The 19,656-nt window shown below is 51.8% G+C and overlaps 1 protein-coding gene across 5 annotated transcripts in view; it reads right to left on the minus strand.

Moving 5' to 3' along the window:
• LOC140207336 (uncharacterized) overlaps positions 1 to 19,656 on the minus strand; it is a 69,563-nt gene that overhangs the window by 25,232 nt on the left and 24,675 nt on the right. For 4 of the 5 annotated variants that reach the window (XM_072275867.1, XM_072275866.1, XM_072275865.1 and 1 more), the window contains 2 exons: positions 19,502 to 19,621; positions 13,412 to 13,531 (listed from right to left, as the gene is read on the minus strand). In XM_072275867.1, the coding sequence (XP_072131968.1) occupies positions 13,412 to 13,531; positions 19,502 to 19,621 (240 nt within the window). The remainder of the gene's footprint in view (positions 1 to 13,411; positions 13,532 to 19,501; positions 19,622 to 19,656) is intronic. The other variant, XM_072275868.1, reaches the window with a different exon arrangement.

Below are 19,656 nucleotides of genomic sequence, written 5' to 3' on the forward strand. Positions count from 1 at the left end.
AGCGCGAATCTCCCTCCACACCGTCCCATCGCACACTCACGCGGTCAGATACAGAGCGAATCCCCCTCCGCACCGTCCCATCACACACTCCCGGGGTCGGACACAGAGTGAATCTCCCTCCACACCGTCCCAACACACACTCCCGGGGTCAGACACAGAGTAAAGCTCACTCCACACCGTCTCAGGACACAATCACGGTGTCAGAAACAGATTGAAGCATGATCGACACAGTCCCCTCAAACACATCAGTGGTCAGACACTCGCTCCACACTCTCCGATCACAGATTCCCGGGCTCAGAAACAGACTGAATTTCCCTCCACACTGTCCTATCGCACACTTCCGGGATCGGGTACAGAGTGAAGCTCCCACCACATTGTCCCGTCCCACACACCTAGGAAAAACACAGAGTGAATATCCCTCCACACTCTACTACCAAACACGCAAGAGATAAACGCAAAGAGAATGTCGCCCAACAACTTCGCATCAATCTTTCCATATGTCAAACACTGTGCAAATCTCCCTTCACACCGTCCCATCACGCAATCCCGGGTCTGTCACAGATTGAATATCCCTCCACACCGTCCCATCACACACAAACAGGGTCAGATACAGAGTGATGCTCCCTCCGCACAATCCCATCACACATTACAAGGGTGAGCCAGAGAGTGAATCTCCCTCCACACTGTCCCATCACACATTACCGGGGTGAGCTACAGAGTGGAGCACCCTCCAAACCATCCACCCCACACTCCCGGGGTCAGGCACCGAGTGAAACGCGCTCCACACCGTCACGTCACACCCTCCCGGTGTCAGACACAGAGTGAATCTCCCTCCACACCGTCCCATCACACATTCCCAGCGTGAGACACAGTGTGAATCTCCCTCCACACCATCCCATCACACACCCGGGATCAGACACAGAGAGAATCTCCCTCCACAGCGTCGCATCAAACACTCCCGGGGTCAGGCACAGAGTGAATCTTCATCCGCAGTGACCCTCCACACATTCCCGGGGTCAGACACAGAGTGAATCTCCCTCCACACTGTCCCATCACACATTACCGGGGTGAGTTACAGAGTGGAGCTCCCTCCAAACCATCCATCCCACACTCTCGGGGTCAGACACCGAGTGAAACGCGCTCCACACCGTCACATCACACCCTCCCGGGGTCAAACACAGAGTGAATCTCCCTCCACACCTTCCCATCACACACTCACGGGGTCAGACACAGAGTGAATCTCCCTTCACACCGTCCCATCACACACTCCCGGGGTCGGACACAGAGTGAATCTCCCTCCACACCGTCCCAACACACACTCCCGGGGTCAGACACAGAGAGGAGCTGTGCTGACTGAGCTGGGAGAAATCGAGGCAAAACTACTGGATAAAGTTCGTGGAATACTTTGGAGGTGGCTCTAAAAGTCTCTTGGACAACCGAGTGACTGACGGCGCTGGTGTGGAAACTCGGTGTGGAGTTTTACTGCCGATTTGGGCTGGGTTTGTTGGCGGCTGCTAACTGCGTAGCTCCCAGCTGCGGCCGCTGGCAACTCGCCAGGAAGCCGGTTCGCTCCAAAACCGGAGGCAAACGCCGTCGTTCCCCCCCCCCCCCCCATTGACAGCGGGGTAACGTTCCTCCTCCATTGTTTTCCTGATTTTCGTTCGGTGTTGGTGCCGGAGCATCTGGAAGGACGTTTCGGCCTCTCCCGGCCTGGGTCTCTGCAAGTCCGACGGAGCCTTTCCTGGCGTCGAGCCAGTGAGGAACTGTCGACTGCAAACTTTCCCGGCCAGTTATTCGACTCGTTCCAGGACTTCTAACCGGCACCGCTGTAGGATTCTCGGACTGGAAAGAGCGCCAGCATGCCGGACCGGTCTCCAGGGAGTCGCGGGCCTTCGGGGAGTTACGCAAGGGCGGCTGCCTCCCCGGCCTCGGACAACGCCCTTTTTCGGTCGGTGAAGGTGGAACGTGGGGTGCAATGTATTTTGCGCCCTGGAATGACACTAGAAAAGTGTACGGAGGCAATGGAGGACCTTGTTGGGAAAGGTGGTATTCTGGCCACCGAGAAGGAGTTCGGAAAGGCGGTGTTTTATCTGGCGAATGAAGAGCTAGTGCACCGGGCCCTAAGCAGGGGAGTCACGGTAGACAACATCTTTTTACCCATGGAGCTGGTGACGGCCCCCACGCAACGTATCGTGCTTGGACATGTTAAGCCTTTCATTCCAAATGAGGACTTGCTACCTCCACTGGCTCGTTTAGGGCAAGTAAGGTCGGAGATCACTGCCATCCGACACAAATTTAAGAGACGCACCCTCCGCACCGTAAACTCTTTCCGGCGTCAGGTATTCATGCAGCTGGAAAGGGAGGACGATGTTGAGGGCCGGTTTACTGTCCGGCACGAGGGAGTGGATTATCAGGTGTACTGGAGCTCCGAGCGCCCGCGGTGCCATGCGTGCAGGGGGGTGGGGCACTTTCGGAGGGACTGTCCTGCCGCCCGGAACCCGAGAGAGCCCATTTCGGGCACCAGTGCCCCAGCTACCTCTGCCCCTGATCCTACTCCTGCGCGTGCGTCTGAGCCTGCATCTGACCCTGCCCCCGCCCGTGATCCTGCCCCAGCCCCTCACCCTGCCCCTGCCCCTACCCCTACTCCTACGGTTGGGTCGGTCCCTGCTCCTCTCCCTGTGGTTCAGGTGGGGGACGGGGTGGAGTCTGTGCGGAGTAAGAAGGCAAAGGGAAAATCCAAACACAGTAAGAAGCGGGCCTTTGAGGCTGCAGAGCTCACGCCCATTTCGCCTGAAGTGGAGCGTGGGGCTCGGGGAGGTGCGCAAGCAGACGGGGCGATGGAAACAGAGAGCGCCGCCCCATCGGTGAAGCCTGCACCTGTGTGCTCCTCCGGTGTGAAGAGGAGAAGGGAACGTTCCCGCAAGAGGGCAGGGGATGTAGATGCGGAGGAGTCCCAGGAAGGGGTAGGAATCCGGGTAGGGGTTGGTTCTAAACCTGAGTCCCCAGATGTAGCCACCAGTCCTGGGGTAGATGGTGTGGTTGTGCAAAAAGCTTGTGATAGCCCTGTTTGCACAAATGAGGCAGCCCTGGAGGCCTCCACCCAGGACCTACAAGTCAGCGCCTCTCTGGAGGCCAGTGTACCGAATAATGTAAGAGGAGACGAGACAAAGCTCTCTCATTCTCAGCACCAGGCTGCTTGTGAATCCCTTGGACCAAAGGTGCCGGGTTCCCCTCTATGCCTGCCCCCTGGGGAGGGCGTTTTTCTGTGCACGTCGACCCCAGCAATTAATGACTTGCAGGGAGTCCCTGGGGATTGTCCCTCCACTGTCGCAAATGTGGATGAGGCTGATGCGACGGTGGAGCGGGCAGGTAAGAGCGAGGTGCCCGCTGCGCGGTATGGGTCACAAGCGCAGCCATCTTTTGGAACATGCGGGGAGGCCGATGGGGATTCTGTCTGCAGTGACGGGTTGGAGGGGGACTCTTTCGATAGTGAAATAATGGACATCCTCACCCCTCCTGAGAAGTCCCCATTGATACCTGTAGAGGAAATTAAGCATTTTATTCTCACCTCTGAGGGTGCCAAGCACCGGCCTCAACTAGCCTCGCTACGCTGAACCAGCATGCCGAGGCTGGTGAGGTCCCTGCGAGTCATCCTCGGACGAAAGGGAAAGGGAAAGAGGAATGCGGTGGCGGGGAACGACAGACGGCAACTAAAATCTTTCCTAGATGACCTAGTAAGGGACATTAGAGGGAGAAGCAGCCTCGCTCCTACGGGGGATGGTGGGTCACAGGGTGTCGCTGGTACCGCTCGAGCCCGGAAGGCAAAAAGTAACCTTGCTTCTTTCCGGACAGTGTGGTGGAGGGCGCCTCCGCTCTCACCGAAATGGGCACAGCTGCTGAGACCTAGTGTGCTCCCGCCATGAAGCTTACCATAGCTAGTCTCAATGTAAACGGCAGCAGGGGTCCTCTTCGCAGGCATAGCAATCTCTCAGCCCTCAGGGATGGGCGGTATACGGTGAGTTTCCTGCAGGAAACCCATACCATCGCTGGGGACGAGTCTGCTTGGCTCCTGGAGTGGTGGGGCGGGGTCTACATGAGCCACCTCAGCTCCATTTCCAGCGGGGTGGCGATCCTGTTGGCCCCGACCTTCCAGCCAGTAATTGAAAGAGTCCAGGACGTTGTGCCCGGCCGTCTGCTCCACCTGGTTGTGCGCCTGGATGGCGTACCATTGCATTTTATCAATGTGTATGCTCCCAGGCGCGGTGTGATGCAGACGCGCCTATTCTGCCAGCTGTCCACCCTGCTGAGCTCCATCGATCCTGAGGATTGCGTCATCCTCGGGGGAGATTTCAATTGTACCCTCGAGGCGGAGGACCGTTCGGGCCTCCAACGCGACCCAGCATCGGCAAAAAAGTTAAAGGAGCTAGTCGGCTCCTTTGACTTGGTGGACAGCTGGCGGAATCTTCACCCCAACTCTAGCGCCTTCTCGAGAAGGTCTAGAGAAGGAGGTTCCAGGATAGACCGCATTTACATCTCTCGGGCCTACTTCTCCCGCGTGTCGGCGTCCTCCATGCGGCCGGTGTCGTGCTCGGATCATCACCTTGTGTGGATGGAATTTATTCCACTAAGCCCTCGGGTGGGATCCGGGTATTGGCATTTTAACAACCGGCTGCTGGAGGACAGCCGATTCCGGGATTCGTTCCGAGCTTTCTGGGTCTCCTGGAAGGAGAGGCGGAGAGAGTTCTGCTCCCTACGGCTATGGTGGGATGTTGCAGGATTTGGACCGTGGCTCACCCTTCTTCTACTCGTTGGAAAGGTGGCGGGGAGTTCAAAAGCAGCTAGTGGAGCTGTTGGCTGCCGATGGCTCCTCCATCACGGACCCTGATGGAATTAACAACGAGGTCCGTTCATTCTATCGGTCCTTATTCTCGCCTGATCCGTCAAATGCGGAGGCGTGTAATGAGGTCTGGGAGGATTTGCCGAAGGTCAGCCCAGAGGACGCAGTGCGTCTGGATGCCCCCCTGACTCGGGAGGAGCTGTCCACTGCCCTTCGGCAACTCCGTAGGGGCAAGTCCCCTGGTTTGGATGGACTGAGTGTTGAGTTTTATCAGGATTTTTGGGATGTCCTGGGGGATGATTACAGCCTTGTCCTAGGGGAGAGCCTAGCCACCGGAGAAATGCCCCTCTCATGGCGGAGAGCTGTTGTGGTCCTACTGCCCAAGAAGGGAGACCTCCGCCTGCTAAAGAACTGGCGGCCGGTCTCCCTCTTGTGCGTGGACTACAAGATCTTCGCCCGGGCAATGGCCAACCGTCTGGGTTCGGTAATTGGACAGGTGGTCCATCCTGACCAATCTTACACAGTCCAGGGCCGCTCCATCCAGGACAATGTCCACTTAGTACGGGACCTGATCCACCTACTCCAGGAGACTGGGACCCCGGCAGCGTTTCTTTCTCTTGACCAGGAGAAGGCTTTTGACCGGGTGGACCACAGTTTCCTGGTGGGCACCCTGCAGGCTTTTGGGCTCGGACCACACTTTGTGGCCCGAGTTCGGCTCCTGTACTCTGCCGCAGAGTGCCTAGTTAAGATTAATGGATCATTGACAGGACCTATCCACTTCCGAAGAGGAGTGCGTCAAGGGTGCCCCATGTCCGGTCAACTGTATGCGATCTGTGTCGAGCCATTCCTCAGCCTTCTTCGGCGAAGGCTGACAGGTCTGGTTCTGCGCGAACCGGACATGGGGGTCGTCCTCTCGGCCTACGCCGATGACGTACTCCTCATGATGACAGACCCCTGTGACCTGCGGAGGATGCGCGAGTGCCAAGATGTTTTCTCGGCGGCATCCTCTGCCAAGATCAACTGGGCGAAATGTTCCGGACTCTTAGTAGGCCAGTGGCAGGTGGACTCCCTGCCGGAGGAGATGAGAGCTTTTGAGTGGAGCACCAGACGTCTTCTCTATCTGGGAGTCTACCTGAGTCCTTCTGGGGAGACCTGGCTGGCGAACTGGCAGGACCTGGAGACAAAGGTCATGGCCCGGCTAGGGCGCTGGTCAGGCCTTCTCAGGGTGCTTTCCTATCGAGGCAGGGTGGTGGTCATAAACCAGCTGGTGGCCTCCATGTTGTGGTACCGGATGGTCACCTTGGCCCCCCCTGCCCCTTTTGTCGCAAGAATGCAGAGGAAGCTAGTGGACTTCTTCTGGGGAAACAGGAAGCACTGGGTCTCTGCAGCGGTTCTGAGTCTCCCAGAAGGAGAGGGCGGACAGTCGCTGGTGTGTGTACGCACACGACTGGCGGCTCTCCGCCTCAGGACGCTGCAGAGATTCCTGTACGCCGCGCACCCTCCCAGGTGGCACGTGTTGGCGACTTTCTTCCTCCGGAGGGGCTGCTGTCTTGCCGAAGATATGCAGCTACCACCGGCGGGCGTCAGCCGTGCTGCTTTGCAGAGGCTGCCCGGCTTCTATCAGGACCTACTGAGAGTCTGGAACATGGTTGCCTCAGGCCGGGAATCCCCTCCTCTGGCAGAGGGCGGGGTCCTGGCCGACCCTTGCCCTGTCTCAACGGATGTCAGTGCGGCTCAGGTGTGTGGAACGACTCGGGCTGAGCTGCTCGTCGGGCCCAGGCCCCGCAGCCTTGCCCGAGAGACGAATCCACACAACTTGAGCCGTCTTTCATCAACACCCACAATCCCATTCAGGGATGCAGGCAGGAGGTACCTTTATGGGCTGCTGCTCCACACCCTCCACTTCCTAGCATTTGTCCACCGTCCCGACACGCCATGGCGGTCGGTCTTTCCACCTGGAGGTGAGGGGGGTCCCCAGTGGAAGTCCCTCTACAAGGGAGTCCTTCCCATGCACCTTGGGGATCTCGGCTGGAGGGTGCTGCATAAAGCGGTGCCCTGCAATAAGTTCTTTAGTTTGTACACGGATCTCCCAGCCGCGTGTCACTTCTGCGGGCTGGAGGAGACCGTGTACCATATGTACGTGGAGTGTGTGAGGCTGCAGCCCCTTTTCGCGTATTTGCGTGGGCTGCGTCTCGCCTTCTGGTTGCATTTCAGTCCCACCCTATTCATATATGGTCATCCAGTAAGGAGGGGGGCACAGAGGGATGAGGATGTCCTTGTCAACTTGCTCCTGGGGCTGGCGAAAATTGCCATCCGTGGCTCCTGGAAAAGGGTGGCAGGAGGTTCTCCCCGGGCGGACTGCCTGGCTATGTTTAGGGGGTATGTTCGAGCCCGGGTGAACATTGAAAAGGAATACGCGCAGTCCACGGCGACCGTCGAGATGTTCCGGGACCGTTGGGGTCCGCGGGGTGTAAATGCCATCATTGATGAGGATGGCAATATACTGGTTTAACATGTATTGTCTGTTTGTAGTGTAGTAAATGTGTTATTCACTGGGTTTGTAAATATTGCATAGCACCGACATTTGTAATAAAGAATTTTGTTTAAATATTAATAAAAAAAAAAAAAAAAAAATCAGACACAGAGTAAAGCTCACTCCACACCGTCCCATCACAAATTCCCAGCGTGAGACACGGTGTGAATCTCCCTCCACACCGTCCCATAACACACCCGGGATCAGACACAGAGAGAATCTCCCTCCACAGCGTCGCATCAAACACTCCCGGGGTCAGGCACAGAGTGAATCTTCATCCGCAGTGACCCTCCACACATCCCCGGGGTCAGACACAGAGTGAATCTCCCTCCACACTGTCCCATCACACATTACCGGGGTGAGTTACAGAGTGGAGCTCCCTCCAAACCATCCATCCCACACTCTCGGGGTCAGACACCGAGTGAAACGCGCTCAACACCATCACATCACACCCTCCCGGGGTCAAACACAGAGTGAATCTCCCTCCACACCGTCCCATCACACACTCACGGGGTCAGACACAGAGTGAATCTCCCTCCACACCGTCCAATCACACACCACCGGGGTCAGACGCAGAGTGAATCTCCCTCTACACCGTCCCATCGCACACTCCCGTGGTCAGACACAGAGTAAATTTCCATCCACACTGTCTCAGGACACAATCTCGGTGTCAGAAACATATTGAAGCACCCTCCATACAGTCACCTCAAATACATCAGTGGTCAGGCACTCTCTCCACACCCTCCGATCACAGATTCCTGGGGTCAGAAACAGACAGAATTTCTCTCCACACTGTCCTATCCCACACTTCCGGGATCGAACACAGAGTGAAGCTCCCACCACATTGTCCCATCCCACATACCTAGGAAAAACACAGAGTAAATCTCACTCCACACCCTACCACCAGAAACGTAAGTGGTCAGAAGCAAAGTGAATGTCGCCCAACAACCTCGCATCAACCTTTCCCTATGTCAAACACTGTGCAAATCTCCCTTCACACCGTCCCATCACGCACTCACGGGGTCAGTCACCGCGTGAAACTCGTCGCACCGTCCAATCACACACTCCCGGGATCAGACACAGAGAGTATCTCCCTCCACACCGTCCGATCAAACACTCCCGGGGTCAGACACAGAGTGAGTCTCCCTCCACACTGACTCTCCACACACTTCCGGGTTAAGACACAGAATGAAGCTCCCTCTGCACCGTCCTATCATGCACATCCGGTGTCAGACACAGAGAGAATCTCCCTCCGCACCGTCCCATCACACACGCCCTGGGTCAGACACAGAGTGAAGCTACCTGCGCACCGTCTCATCACACATTCCCAGGGTGAGACACAGTGTGAATCTCCCTCCACACCGTCCCATCACACACTCACGGGGTCAAACACAGAGTGAATCTCCCTCCACACTGTCCCATCACACACTCCCGGGGTCAGTCACCTTGTGAAACTCGCTGCACACCGTCCCATCACACACCCGGGATCAGATACAGAGGGAATCTCCCTCCACAGCGTCGCATCAAACACTCGCGGGGTCAGGCACAGAGTGTATCTTCATCCGCAGTGACCCTCCACACACTTCCGGGTTAAAATACAGAATGAACCTCCCTCTGCACCGTCCTATCATACACATACGAGGTCAGACACAGAGTGAAGCTACCTCCGCACCGTCCCATCACACATTCCCGGGGTCAGACACAGAGTGAATTTCCCTCCACAGCTGTCCCATCACACATTACCGGGGTGAGTTACAGAGTGGAGCTCCCTCCAAACCATCTATCCCACATTCTCGGGGTCAGACACCGAGTGAAACGCGCTACACACCGTCACATCACACCCTCCTGGGGTCAGACGCAGAGTGAATCTCCCTCCACACTGTCCCATCACACACTCCCGGGGTCAAAGACAGAGTAAAGCTCACTCGACACCGTCCCATCACACACTTCAGGGGTCAAACACAGTGTGAATCTCCCTCTACACCGTCCAATTACACACCACCGGGGTCAGACACAGAGTGAATCTCCCTCTACACCGTCCCATCGCATACTCCCGGGGTCAGACACAGAGTAAATTTCCATCCACACTGTCTCAGGACACAATTTCGGTGTCAGAAACAGATTGAAGCACCCTCCATACAGTCATCTCAAATACATCAGTGGTTAGACACTCTCTCCACACGAAAGAGGCGGATTGATGGGGAAATACAGGGAGTCCGAGTAGGAGTGAGAGGGTGGAAGGGATAGATGGAGAGGGTGAGAGTAGAGAGGTTGAGCGACTGGTGTGATGCGCTAAAATGGAGTAGAATTGCGCTGAGAGAAAAGGGAGAGAATGGGAAAGCGAGTAGCGGAGGGAATGGAGGGAGCGAGCTGAGTGAAGGTAGAGAGAGAAATGTGAGAGGGGTAGAGCATGAGGGAGAGAGGGTAGAGTGAGGGAAGGATAAAAGTGGGTGAGGGAGGTAGAAGGACAAAAGGAGCGAGAGAGAGTTATTTTGCGAATCAAAACTTTTGAGGGTCTTGGATTTAATAGTATGTTATTTCCTTGCATCTAACCGACCTAGGTGCAGCATTTCACTTTTGTCCTGATTAAACTCCATCTGCCATGTCTCCAACAACTATCTAAAGCTGAGACATATCCCACCAAATCTTCGCAGTTCTTCTACACGATGTACGACACACATCATCTTCGTATCATCTACAGAGTTACCACCCACCCATCGATATTTTCATCTGCATCATTTCTATACATCACAGACAGTAGAGCTCCCAGTTACATCCAGAGAGACAGATCACTACGCTAGAGTGGAACAAGGAAAATCAATCACAGAATACAGAACAAACATAGAACATAGAATAGTACAGCACAGTACAGGCCTTTCGGCCCACAATGTTGTGCCGACCCTCAAACCCTTCCTCCCATATTAGCCCCTACCTTAGTTTCCTCCATATACCTGTCTAGTAGTCTCTTAAACTTCACTAGTGTTTCTGCCTCCACCACTGACTCAGGCAGTGCATTCCACGCACCAACCACTCTCTGAGTAAAAAACCTTCCTCTAATATCCCCCTTGAACTTTGCACCCCTTATCTTAAAGCCATGTCCTCTTGTATTGAGCAGTGGTGCCCTGGGGAAGAGGCGCTGGCTATCCACTCTATCTATTCCTCTTATTATCTTGTACACCTCTATCATGTCTCCTCTCATCCTCCTTCTCTCCAAAGAGTAAAGCTCTAGCTCCCTTAATCTCTGATCATAATGCATACTTTCTAAACCAGGTAGCATCCTGGTAAATCTCCTCTGTACTCTTTCCAATGCTTCCACATTCTTCCTATAGTGAGGTGACCAGAACTGGACCCAGTACTCCAAGTGTGGCCTAACCAGAGTTTTATAGAGCTGCATCATTACATCGCGACTCTTAAACTCCATCCCCGACTTATGAAAGCTAACAACCCCATAAGCTTTCTTAACTACCCTATCGACCTGTGAGGCAACTTTCAGAGATCTGTGGACATGTACCCCGAGATCCCTCTACTCCTCAACACTACCAAGTATCCTGCCATTTACTTTGTACTCTGCCTTGGAGTTTGTCCTTCCAAAGTGTACCACCTCACACTTCTCCGGGTTGAACTCCATCTGCCACTTCCCAGCCCACTTCTGCATCCTATCAATGTCTCCCTGTAATCTTTGCCAATCCTCTGCACTATCTACAACACCACCAACCTTTGTGTCGTCTGCAAACTTGCCCACCCACACTTCTACCCCCAACATCCAGGTCATTAATAAAAATCACGAAAAGTAGAGGTCCCAGAACAGATCCTTGTGGGACACCACTAGTTACAATAAAGTGTCACAGTCACAGAGAATGTGCAGTGCAGGTTCACAATAAAGTGCTAGGGCCAGAAAACCTTGATTATGAGATGAAGATTATTTAATAACGTAAAAATAGATTGTTAAATCGTCTGGTAACAGAGAGGTAGGAGCACTCGCTTAGACTATTTTTAGCGATAATGGTCAGACCCCACTTGGAGTACCGTGTTCAGTTCCAGTCACTTCACTACAGAAAAGATGAGGATACTATAGAGAGAGTGCAGAGGAGATTTACAAGGGTGTAGCCTGGACAGGCTTACCTTCTGAGAATAGTTTGAGTGAACTTGTTATTTATCCGTGTAGCGACGGAAGGTGAGAGGTGACCTCATAGAGATGTATAAGATGATGAGAGGCGTTGATCTCATGGACTGCGAGATGTTAATTCCCAGGGCCAACACGAGGGGTCATTGTTTAAGGTGTACCGAGGGGATGTCAGGGCTAAGTTTTTCACACCGAGATTGTGGGTGCGTGGAATGCACTGCCAGCGGCGGTGGTGGAAGCCGATAAAATAAGGGTCTATAAAGAGCCTCTTAGATAGGTACATGGAGATCAGGAAAAAGAAAATGTGGGTTATGTGCTGGGGCATATCTTGGCACTTTTTAAGGTAGGTTACATGGATAGCACAATACTGTGGGCCGAAAAGCCTGTAATGTGCTGTAGATTTCGATGGTTTAAATTCCAGTCAGACATGCTTTCGACCTTCCTTCCCATGCGGTGGGTGAAGAACAGAGAAAATTCAGGTGATTTAGGGCAAACTTCGATTATGCTGGCTGCTTTTTCGAAAAGCAAAGTGTAGGCAGCGTTCATAGTGGGGAGGCTGGTTTCAGAGTTGTGTCCACAGCATCTGCAGCTTCCTGCGGTCACGGGCGGAGCAGTTTCTATATTTTGAGTGAGGAACTAGGGCGGGTCGTGAGAACAGGGGATAGAAGTAATCAGTAGGGAACTCAATAAGGCTTTAAATTGTTCCACTTGGTAGGCTACGCTGTGTAATGGTGTGGGACCCAGGGAGATTTGCCTGATTATTTTGTCCTGACTGGCAGATAAAATGTATGCTGACTTTAAAAAGTACATCTCCAAGATCTGAGATGGTAGATTGCTCTGGAAGATAGAGGAGTGGGTGGTAGGGAGAGACGGAGAAGGAACGGAGACAGAGAGAAGAAGAGGGGATGGTAGGAAGCGTGGAAGATAGAAGTGGGAGGAAGATGCCAGATGGCCAGAGACCCAGCGAGAGTTGATTGGCTGATTTGACCGGGGGGGGGGGGGTGGGACAAGCCAGCCACGTGTAATAGTTGTACCGTACATAGACTGGAACCAGGCTATTAACAAGGTCCGAGAAGGTACACCGCTTTTGAAGATGGTGAGCGACGCCACACTGGATTTACTGGATATACAGTTAGCTTTGCTGTAGGAACAAAGCTTTAGGGTTGAAGGTCGTGTCTCAGGCTGGAAGCCCGATACTAGCGGTGTTCATCGGGGGAAAAGGGGGTCGGTGGCGGGAACAGTGATCTTTTTAAGCAGTGAAGACAGTTATCTCTTACAGTGGGATCTCGATTAGTTGGGAAACTACCAAAAGCAACTTACGTCGGATAAGTCCGAGCTATGGTACTTCAATAAGACAACCCAGAGTCGGATTATCACGGTGAACGGGATGGACCCTGAGGCATGCTATAGAACAGAGGATCCCCGGGAGAGGAACACAGTTCCCAGAAAGTGAAGGTGGGCAGGGACCCTGCGGAGTGTTGTAGACCAGAGGAACACAGGGCTACAGGTAGACGGTACTGAGCTGGAGAGAGTGCAGAAGGAGTTCACGGGGCTTTTGCCGGGACTCGAGGGACTGCGATATGGAGATAAGTCAGGCTGGTTAGGATTTCAAACTTGTAGAGCAGGGGTGACCTTACAGATTTGTGTAAAACCATGCCGGGCACAGACAATGTGAATGCGCGGACTAATTTTCTGTAAGCTTGGAGAAACGAGAACCGGAGCACACAGGTCTAAGGTGAGAGTAGAAAGAAATGTTACTGGGGACATGTTTGAGAACATTTTTTTTTTTACACAGACGGTGGTCCGTCTATGGAACGAGCTGCCACAGGAATTGGTCGTTGCAGATGCATTAGAACTTGAACACTTGTGCGTATAGCACATACCCCTACGTAATGACGTCAGTACAATGAACTCTGACCTGCTTGTGCAGTCACTGACAGTTCAGCGGGTCCTGAGGCAATGGGAGGATCTTCATACTCATGGATGAGAGGTTCGTCTTTCCGAAGGTTCAGCACTGAGTAGGTGGAGTTCATACCTTCTGGGAGAGAAAGCGAGAGAATGTGAGAGAGAAATAGAGAAATAGAAGGAGTAGAGACGGGTAGAGAATGAGGGGAGTGAGGACAGAGAAATGGAGCAGAGAGAGGGGAACAGAGAGTTAGATGTGAGAGGTATGTGTAGCACAGGCCCGAACAATTAAGAGTGTGAGATCTCTTTGCATTTGACCTATAAGGTGCAACATTTCACTTTTGGCCGGGTTAAATGCCATCTGCCGTTTCTCCAACCCATATCTGTAACTGATCCATATCCCGCTGGATTATTTTAGGGTTTTCTACACGATCCACAACACCCCAGTCTTTGTATCATCTGCAGAGTTACTAACCGACCGATCGACTATTTCTTGCAGATTACTTAGATTCATCACAAACAGGAGAGGTTCCAGATGCATCCAGAAGTACAGATCACTTCACTGGTGTAGAACAAGGCAAATCAACAGCATAATGCAGAATGAAATGTCACAGTTACAGAGAAAGTGCAGAGTAGGCAAACAATAAAGTACAAGGGCCACGAGCACCGAATTTATGAGGTCAATACTCCCTAATACCGTAATAGGGGATCGTTCATTAGTGAGAAAGCAATGGGGTAGAAGCTTTCCCTGAGAGTAGTTTCAGCTATATGAGACCTTGGTCAGAGCCCACTTGTGTTCATTTCTGGTCCCCTCACTACAGCAAGGATGTGGATAACCAGGAGGGGATTTACAAGGATGTTGCATTAATTATGAAAGTACGTTGCATGAATTTGACTTTTCCGCTTGGAGCGACGAGGATCAGAGGTGACCTGATAACGGTGCATTAGATGAAGTGAGGACTTGATCATGTGGATAGCCAGAGGCTTTTTCTCAGGACGAAAATAGCTCACACGAGAAGACATCGTTTTAAGGTGTTTGGAAATAGGTACAGAGGGATTGCGATGGGTAAGTTTTTCACACATAACCTGGTGGGTGCGCAGAATGTACAGCTGGCAGTGGTGTTGGGACCTGATCCAATACGGCCTTTGAAGAGACTCTTAGATAGAGATATAGGGGGCTAGGCGAGAGGGAAATTCTGGGCATTTTCTAGAGTAGATTGCATGGTCGACACAGCATCGCGGGCCGAAGGGTCTGTAATGTGCTGTAGATTTCGATGTTCCATGTTCCAGTGAGACATGCTTTCGTATCGTCTTTCCCATGGGGAGGGTGCAGAAGAAAGAATGTCCGAGAGTGTTTTTTTTTTTTGATTATGCTGGTTGCTTTATCGAGACACAAGGAAGTGTGGACAGAGTCCCTGGAAGGGCGGCTGGTTTCCGAGATCTGCTCAGCTGTGTCCACAGCGTTCCGCAGTTTCTTGCTGTCACGTGGGGAGCAGTTTCTATATTTGGATTGAGGAACCAGGACGGTTCATGACAGCATTGTAGCAGAAGTGATTTACAGGAAACTCAATGTGGCATTTTTTTAAAAAAAAAATATTTTTCAGATGTGTAGGCCACTCTGTATAACGGTGTGGTGCCCAGGGAGATTTGACTGACTGATTTGTGCAGATTGGTAGGCATAATGTGCGCTGATTTTAACAAGTCCATTCACAAGGTTCCAGCTAGTAGATCGCTGTGGAAGGTGGAAGAGATGGAGGTAGGGAGAGATAGAGAAGGAACGGAGGAGGGATAGAGGGAGGGAGAGGGGAAGATAGGAAGGGTGGAAGATAGATGACAGAGAGAGATTCGAGATGGTATGAGACCCAGGGTGAGTTCCCGGGTTGATCTGACCGGGGAAGACAGATTAGGGCTCGATGACATACTGCTCTGGAGAATGATGGGCGACGCTGGGAGGAATGGCTGACTGGATATACAATTGGCTCGGCATGACGAACAGAGGTTTGGCGTTGAAGTTCGTTTCTCAGACAGAGAGCCCGTCACCCGAAATGTTCACCAAGGGCTCGGTGGTGGGACAATTGATCATTGTCAACTCTATCGACCATTTGAAATAGATCTCACACTACGCTGTTGGTAAGTTTTCAGATGACACTAACGTTAGCAGCGCGCTAAACGATGACACAGTTTTCTCTGAGAGTGGGATTCCGATTACCTGAGAAAGTGCACCGAGCAGGAGCAAATGAAATTGAGATCGGATAAGTGCGAGGTATCGTGTTTCGGGAAGACAAACAAAAGGACATGACTTGCACAGTGAACGGGAGGAATCATGAGGAGTGTTGTACAACAGAGAGACACACGGAACAGGAACACAGTCCTAGAAAGTGGAGTCACAGGTGGACAGGGCGGTGAAGAGGGCGTTTGAGACGCCGGCCTTCATCAGTCAGGACACAGAGTACGGGAGTCGGAGGTCAGGTCCCAGTTATACAAGACGTCGGTGTTCGGTGCAATTAGAGTTCGGTGTTCAGTTTATTTTTCGCCCTGCTGTAGGAAAGATGCTGCTGAGTTGGAAAGAGTGCAGAGGGTGATTTGCGAGGCTGCTGCAGTTACTCCAGGGACTGAGTTATGGAGAGAGGTTGTGCTGGTTGCCACTTTATTCCATGGAGCGCAGGGGTGACACATCAGGGATATATCGAGCCTCGAGGAGCACAGACCAGGTGAATGCGCAGAGTCATTTTCTCCAGAGATGGAGACTGAAGGATCAGAGCGCAGAAGATTAAGGTGACAGCGGAAAGAAAATTAATTGGGGAGCGAGTGACAACCTTTTGACACCCAGATGATGGTCAGTCTGTGCAACGTGCTGACAGAGAATTGGTCGAGGCGAATGCATTAGAAACGGGGGCACGTGAGCAGATGACTCGTGACTCCTCCTGCATGACGTACTGGAACCTCCAATTTACGTGATTTTTATTAACGACCTAGATATGGGGTAGAAGGGTGGGTTGGCAAGTTTGCAGACGACACAAAGGTTGGTGGTGTTGTAGATAATGTAGAGGATTGTCAAAGATTGCAGAGAGACAATAATAGGATGCAGAAGTGGGCTGAGAAGTGGCAGATGGAGTTCAACCCGGAGAAGTGTGAGGTGGTACACTTTGGAAGGACAAACTCCAAGGCAGAGTACAAAGTAAAATGCAGGATACTTGGTAGTGTGGAGGAGCAGAGCGATCTGGGGGTACATGTCCACAGATCCCTGAACGTTACCTGACAGGTGGATAGGGTAGTTAAGAAAGCTTATGGGGTGTTAGCTTTCATAAGTCGAGGGATAGAGTTTAAGAGTCGCGATGTAATGATGCAGCTCTATAAAACTCTGGTTAGGCCACACTTGGAGTATTGCGTCCAGTTCTGATCACCTCACTATAGGAAGGATGTGGAAGCATTGGAAAGGGTACAGAGGAGAATTACCAGGACTTTGCCTGGTTTAGAAAGTATGCATTATAATCAGAGATTAACGGATCTAGGGCTTTACTCCTTGGAGAGAAGGACGATGAGAGGGGACATGATAGAGGTGTACAAGATAATAAGAGGAATAGATAGAGTGGATAGCCAGCGCCTCTTCCCCAGGGCACCACTACTCAATACAAGAGGACATGGCTTTAAGGTAAGGTGTGGGATTTTCAAGGGGGATATTACAGGAAGGTTTTTTTTACTCAGAGTGGTTGGCGCGTGGAATACACTGCCTGAGTCAGTGGTGGAGGCAGATACACTAGTGAAGTTTAAGAGACTACTAGACAGGTATATGGAAGTACCTAAGGTGGGGGCTTATATGGGAGGCAAGGTTTTAGGGTCGGCACAACATTGTGGGCCGAAGGGCCTGTACTGTGCTGTACTATTCTATGTTCTATTTTCTATATTGATCACAAACAGAAGAGCTCCCAGCTGCATCGAGAGATACAGGTCACTTCATTGGTGTAGAACAAGGCAAATCAACAGCATAATGGAGAATAAAATGTCACAGTTACAGAGAAAGTGCAGATCAGGCAAACAACAAAATGCAAACGCCACGAGTACCGAATTTATGTGGTCGATACTCCCTAATTTCGTAATGGCGGATCGGTCAATAGTCAGAAAGCAATGGGATAAAAACATTCTCTGAGACTAGTTTCAGCTATATGAGACCTTAGTCAGACCCCAGACCCCACATGTGTTCATTTCTGGTCAGCTCACTACAGCAAGGATGTGGATAATCAGGAGGAGATTTACAAGGATGTTGCCTTAATTATGAAAATGGGTTGCATGAATTTGACCATTTCTCCATGAAGCGACGAGGATCAGAGGTGACCCGATAACGGTGCATAAGATGAAGGGAGGCCTTGATCATGGCATAGTTTTAAGGTGTTTGGAAATAGGTACCGAGGGATTGCGAGGGGTAAGTTTTCTCACACATAACCTGGTGGGTGCGTAGAATGTACAGCAGGCGGCGGTGTTGGGACCCGATACAATACGGTCTTTGAAGAGACTCTTAGATAGAGAAATAGGGGGCGAGGCGGGAGGGAAATTCTGGGCAGTTTCTAGAGTAGATTGCATGGCTGGCCCCGCATTGTGGGCCGAAGGGTCTGTAATGTGTTGTAGATTTCGATTTTCCATGTTCCAGTGAGACATGCTTTCGTATCGTCTCTCCCATGGGGTGGGTGCAGAAGAAATAATGTCCGAGAGTGTTTTTTTGATTATACTGGCTGCTTTATCGAGGTAGAAGGAAGTGTGGACAGAGTCCCTGGAAGGGCGGCTGCTTTCCGAGATCTGCTCAGCTGTGTCCACAGCGTTCCGCAGTTTCTTGCTGTCACGTGGGGAGCATTTTCTATATTTGGATTGAGGAACCAGGACGGTTCATGACAGCATTGTAACAGATGTGATTTATAGGAAACTCAATGTGGCATTTTTTTAAAATTATTTTTCAAATGTGTAGGCTACTCTGCATAATGGTGTGGTCCCCAGGGAGATTTGACTAACTGATTTGTGCAGATTGGTAGGCATAATGTGCGCTGACTTTAACAAGTCCATTCACAAGGTTCCAAATAGAAGATCGCTGTAGAAGGTGGAAGAGATGGAGGTAGGGAGAGATGGAGAAGGAACGGAGGAGTGATAGAGGGCGGGAGAGGGGAAGATAGGAAGGGTGGAAGATAGATGACGAGAGAGATTCGAGATGGTATGAGACCCAGGGTGAGTTCCCGGGTTGATTTGACCGGGGAAGACAGATTAGGGCTCGATGACATACTGCTCTGGAGAATGATGGGCGACGCTGGGAGGAATGGCTGACTGGATATACAATTGGCTCGGCCTGACGAACAGAGGTTTGGCGTTGAAGTTCGTTTCTCAGACAGAGAGCCCGTCACCCGCCATGTTCAGCAAGGGCTCGATGGTGGGACAATTGATCAATGTCAACTCTATCGACCATTTGAAACAGATTATACAAGACGCGGTTCGTATGCTCTGAGATGCAACTAACGTTAGTAGCCTACTAAACGATGAAGACAGTTTTCTGTTTCAGTGGGATTCCGATTATCTGGGAAAGTGCGCCGAGCAGGAGGAAATGAAATTTAGATCCGATAAGTGCGAGCTATCGTGTTTCAGGAGGACAAACAAAAGGACATGATTTGCACAGTGAACGGGAGGAATCATGAGGAGTGTTGTACAACAGAGAGACACACGGTACAGGAACACGGTCCAAGAAAGAGGTGTCACAGGTAGGCAGGGCGGTGAAGAGGGCGTTTGACACACTGATCGTCATCAGCCAGGGCACAGAGTACGAGAATCGGGAGGTCACGTCCCAGATGTACAAGCCGTCGGTGTTCGGTGCACTTGGGGTTCGGTTTACAGTTTTTTTTCGCCCTGCAGTAGGAAAAATGCCGCTGAGCTGGAAAGAGTGTAGAGGGCGATTTACGAAGGTAAAGAGAGTTAATTGGGGAGCGAGTGATAATCTTTTGCACCCAGATGATGGTCAGTCTATGCAACATGTTGACAGAGAATTAGTCGAGGCGGATACATTAGAAAGCGGGGCACTTGGGCAGATGACTCGAGACTCCTCCAGCATGACGTTAGCGCGAACTCTTACCTGTTTGTACAGTGATTGGCAATTCGCCGCGCCCCGAGGCAACGGGGGGATCTTGTTCCTTATTGCTGAGGGGTTGTTCTTTCCCAGTTTTCAGCTCTGAATAGGTGGAGCTCAGAATATCTGGGAGAAAGAAGTAGAGAACGGGGAAAGTTAGC

This window comes from Mobula birostris, chromosome 13, assembly GCF_030028105.1.
Source record: "Mobula birostris isolate sMobBir1 chromosome 13, sMobBir1.hap1, whole genome shotgun sequence".
Taxonomy (NCBI): Eukaryota; Metazoa; Chordata; class Chondrichthyes; order Myliobatiformes; family Myliobatidae; genus Mobula; species Mobula birostris.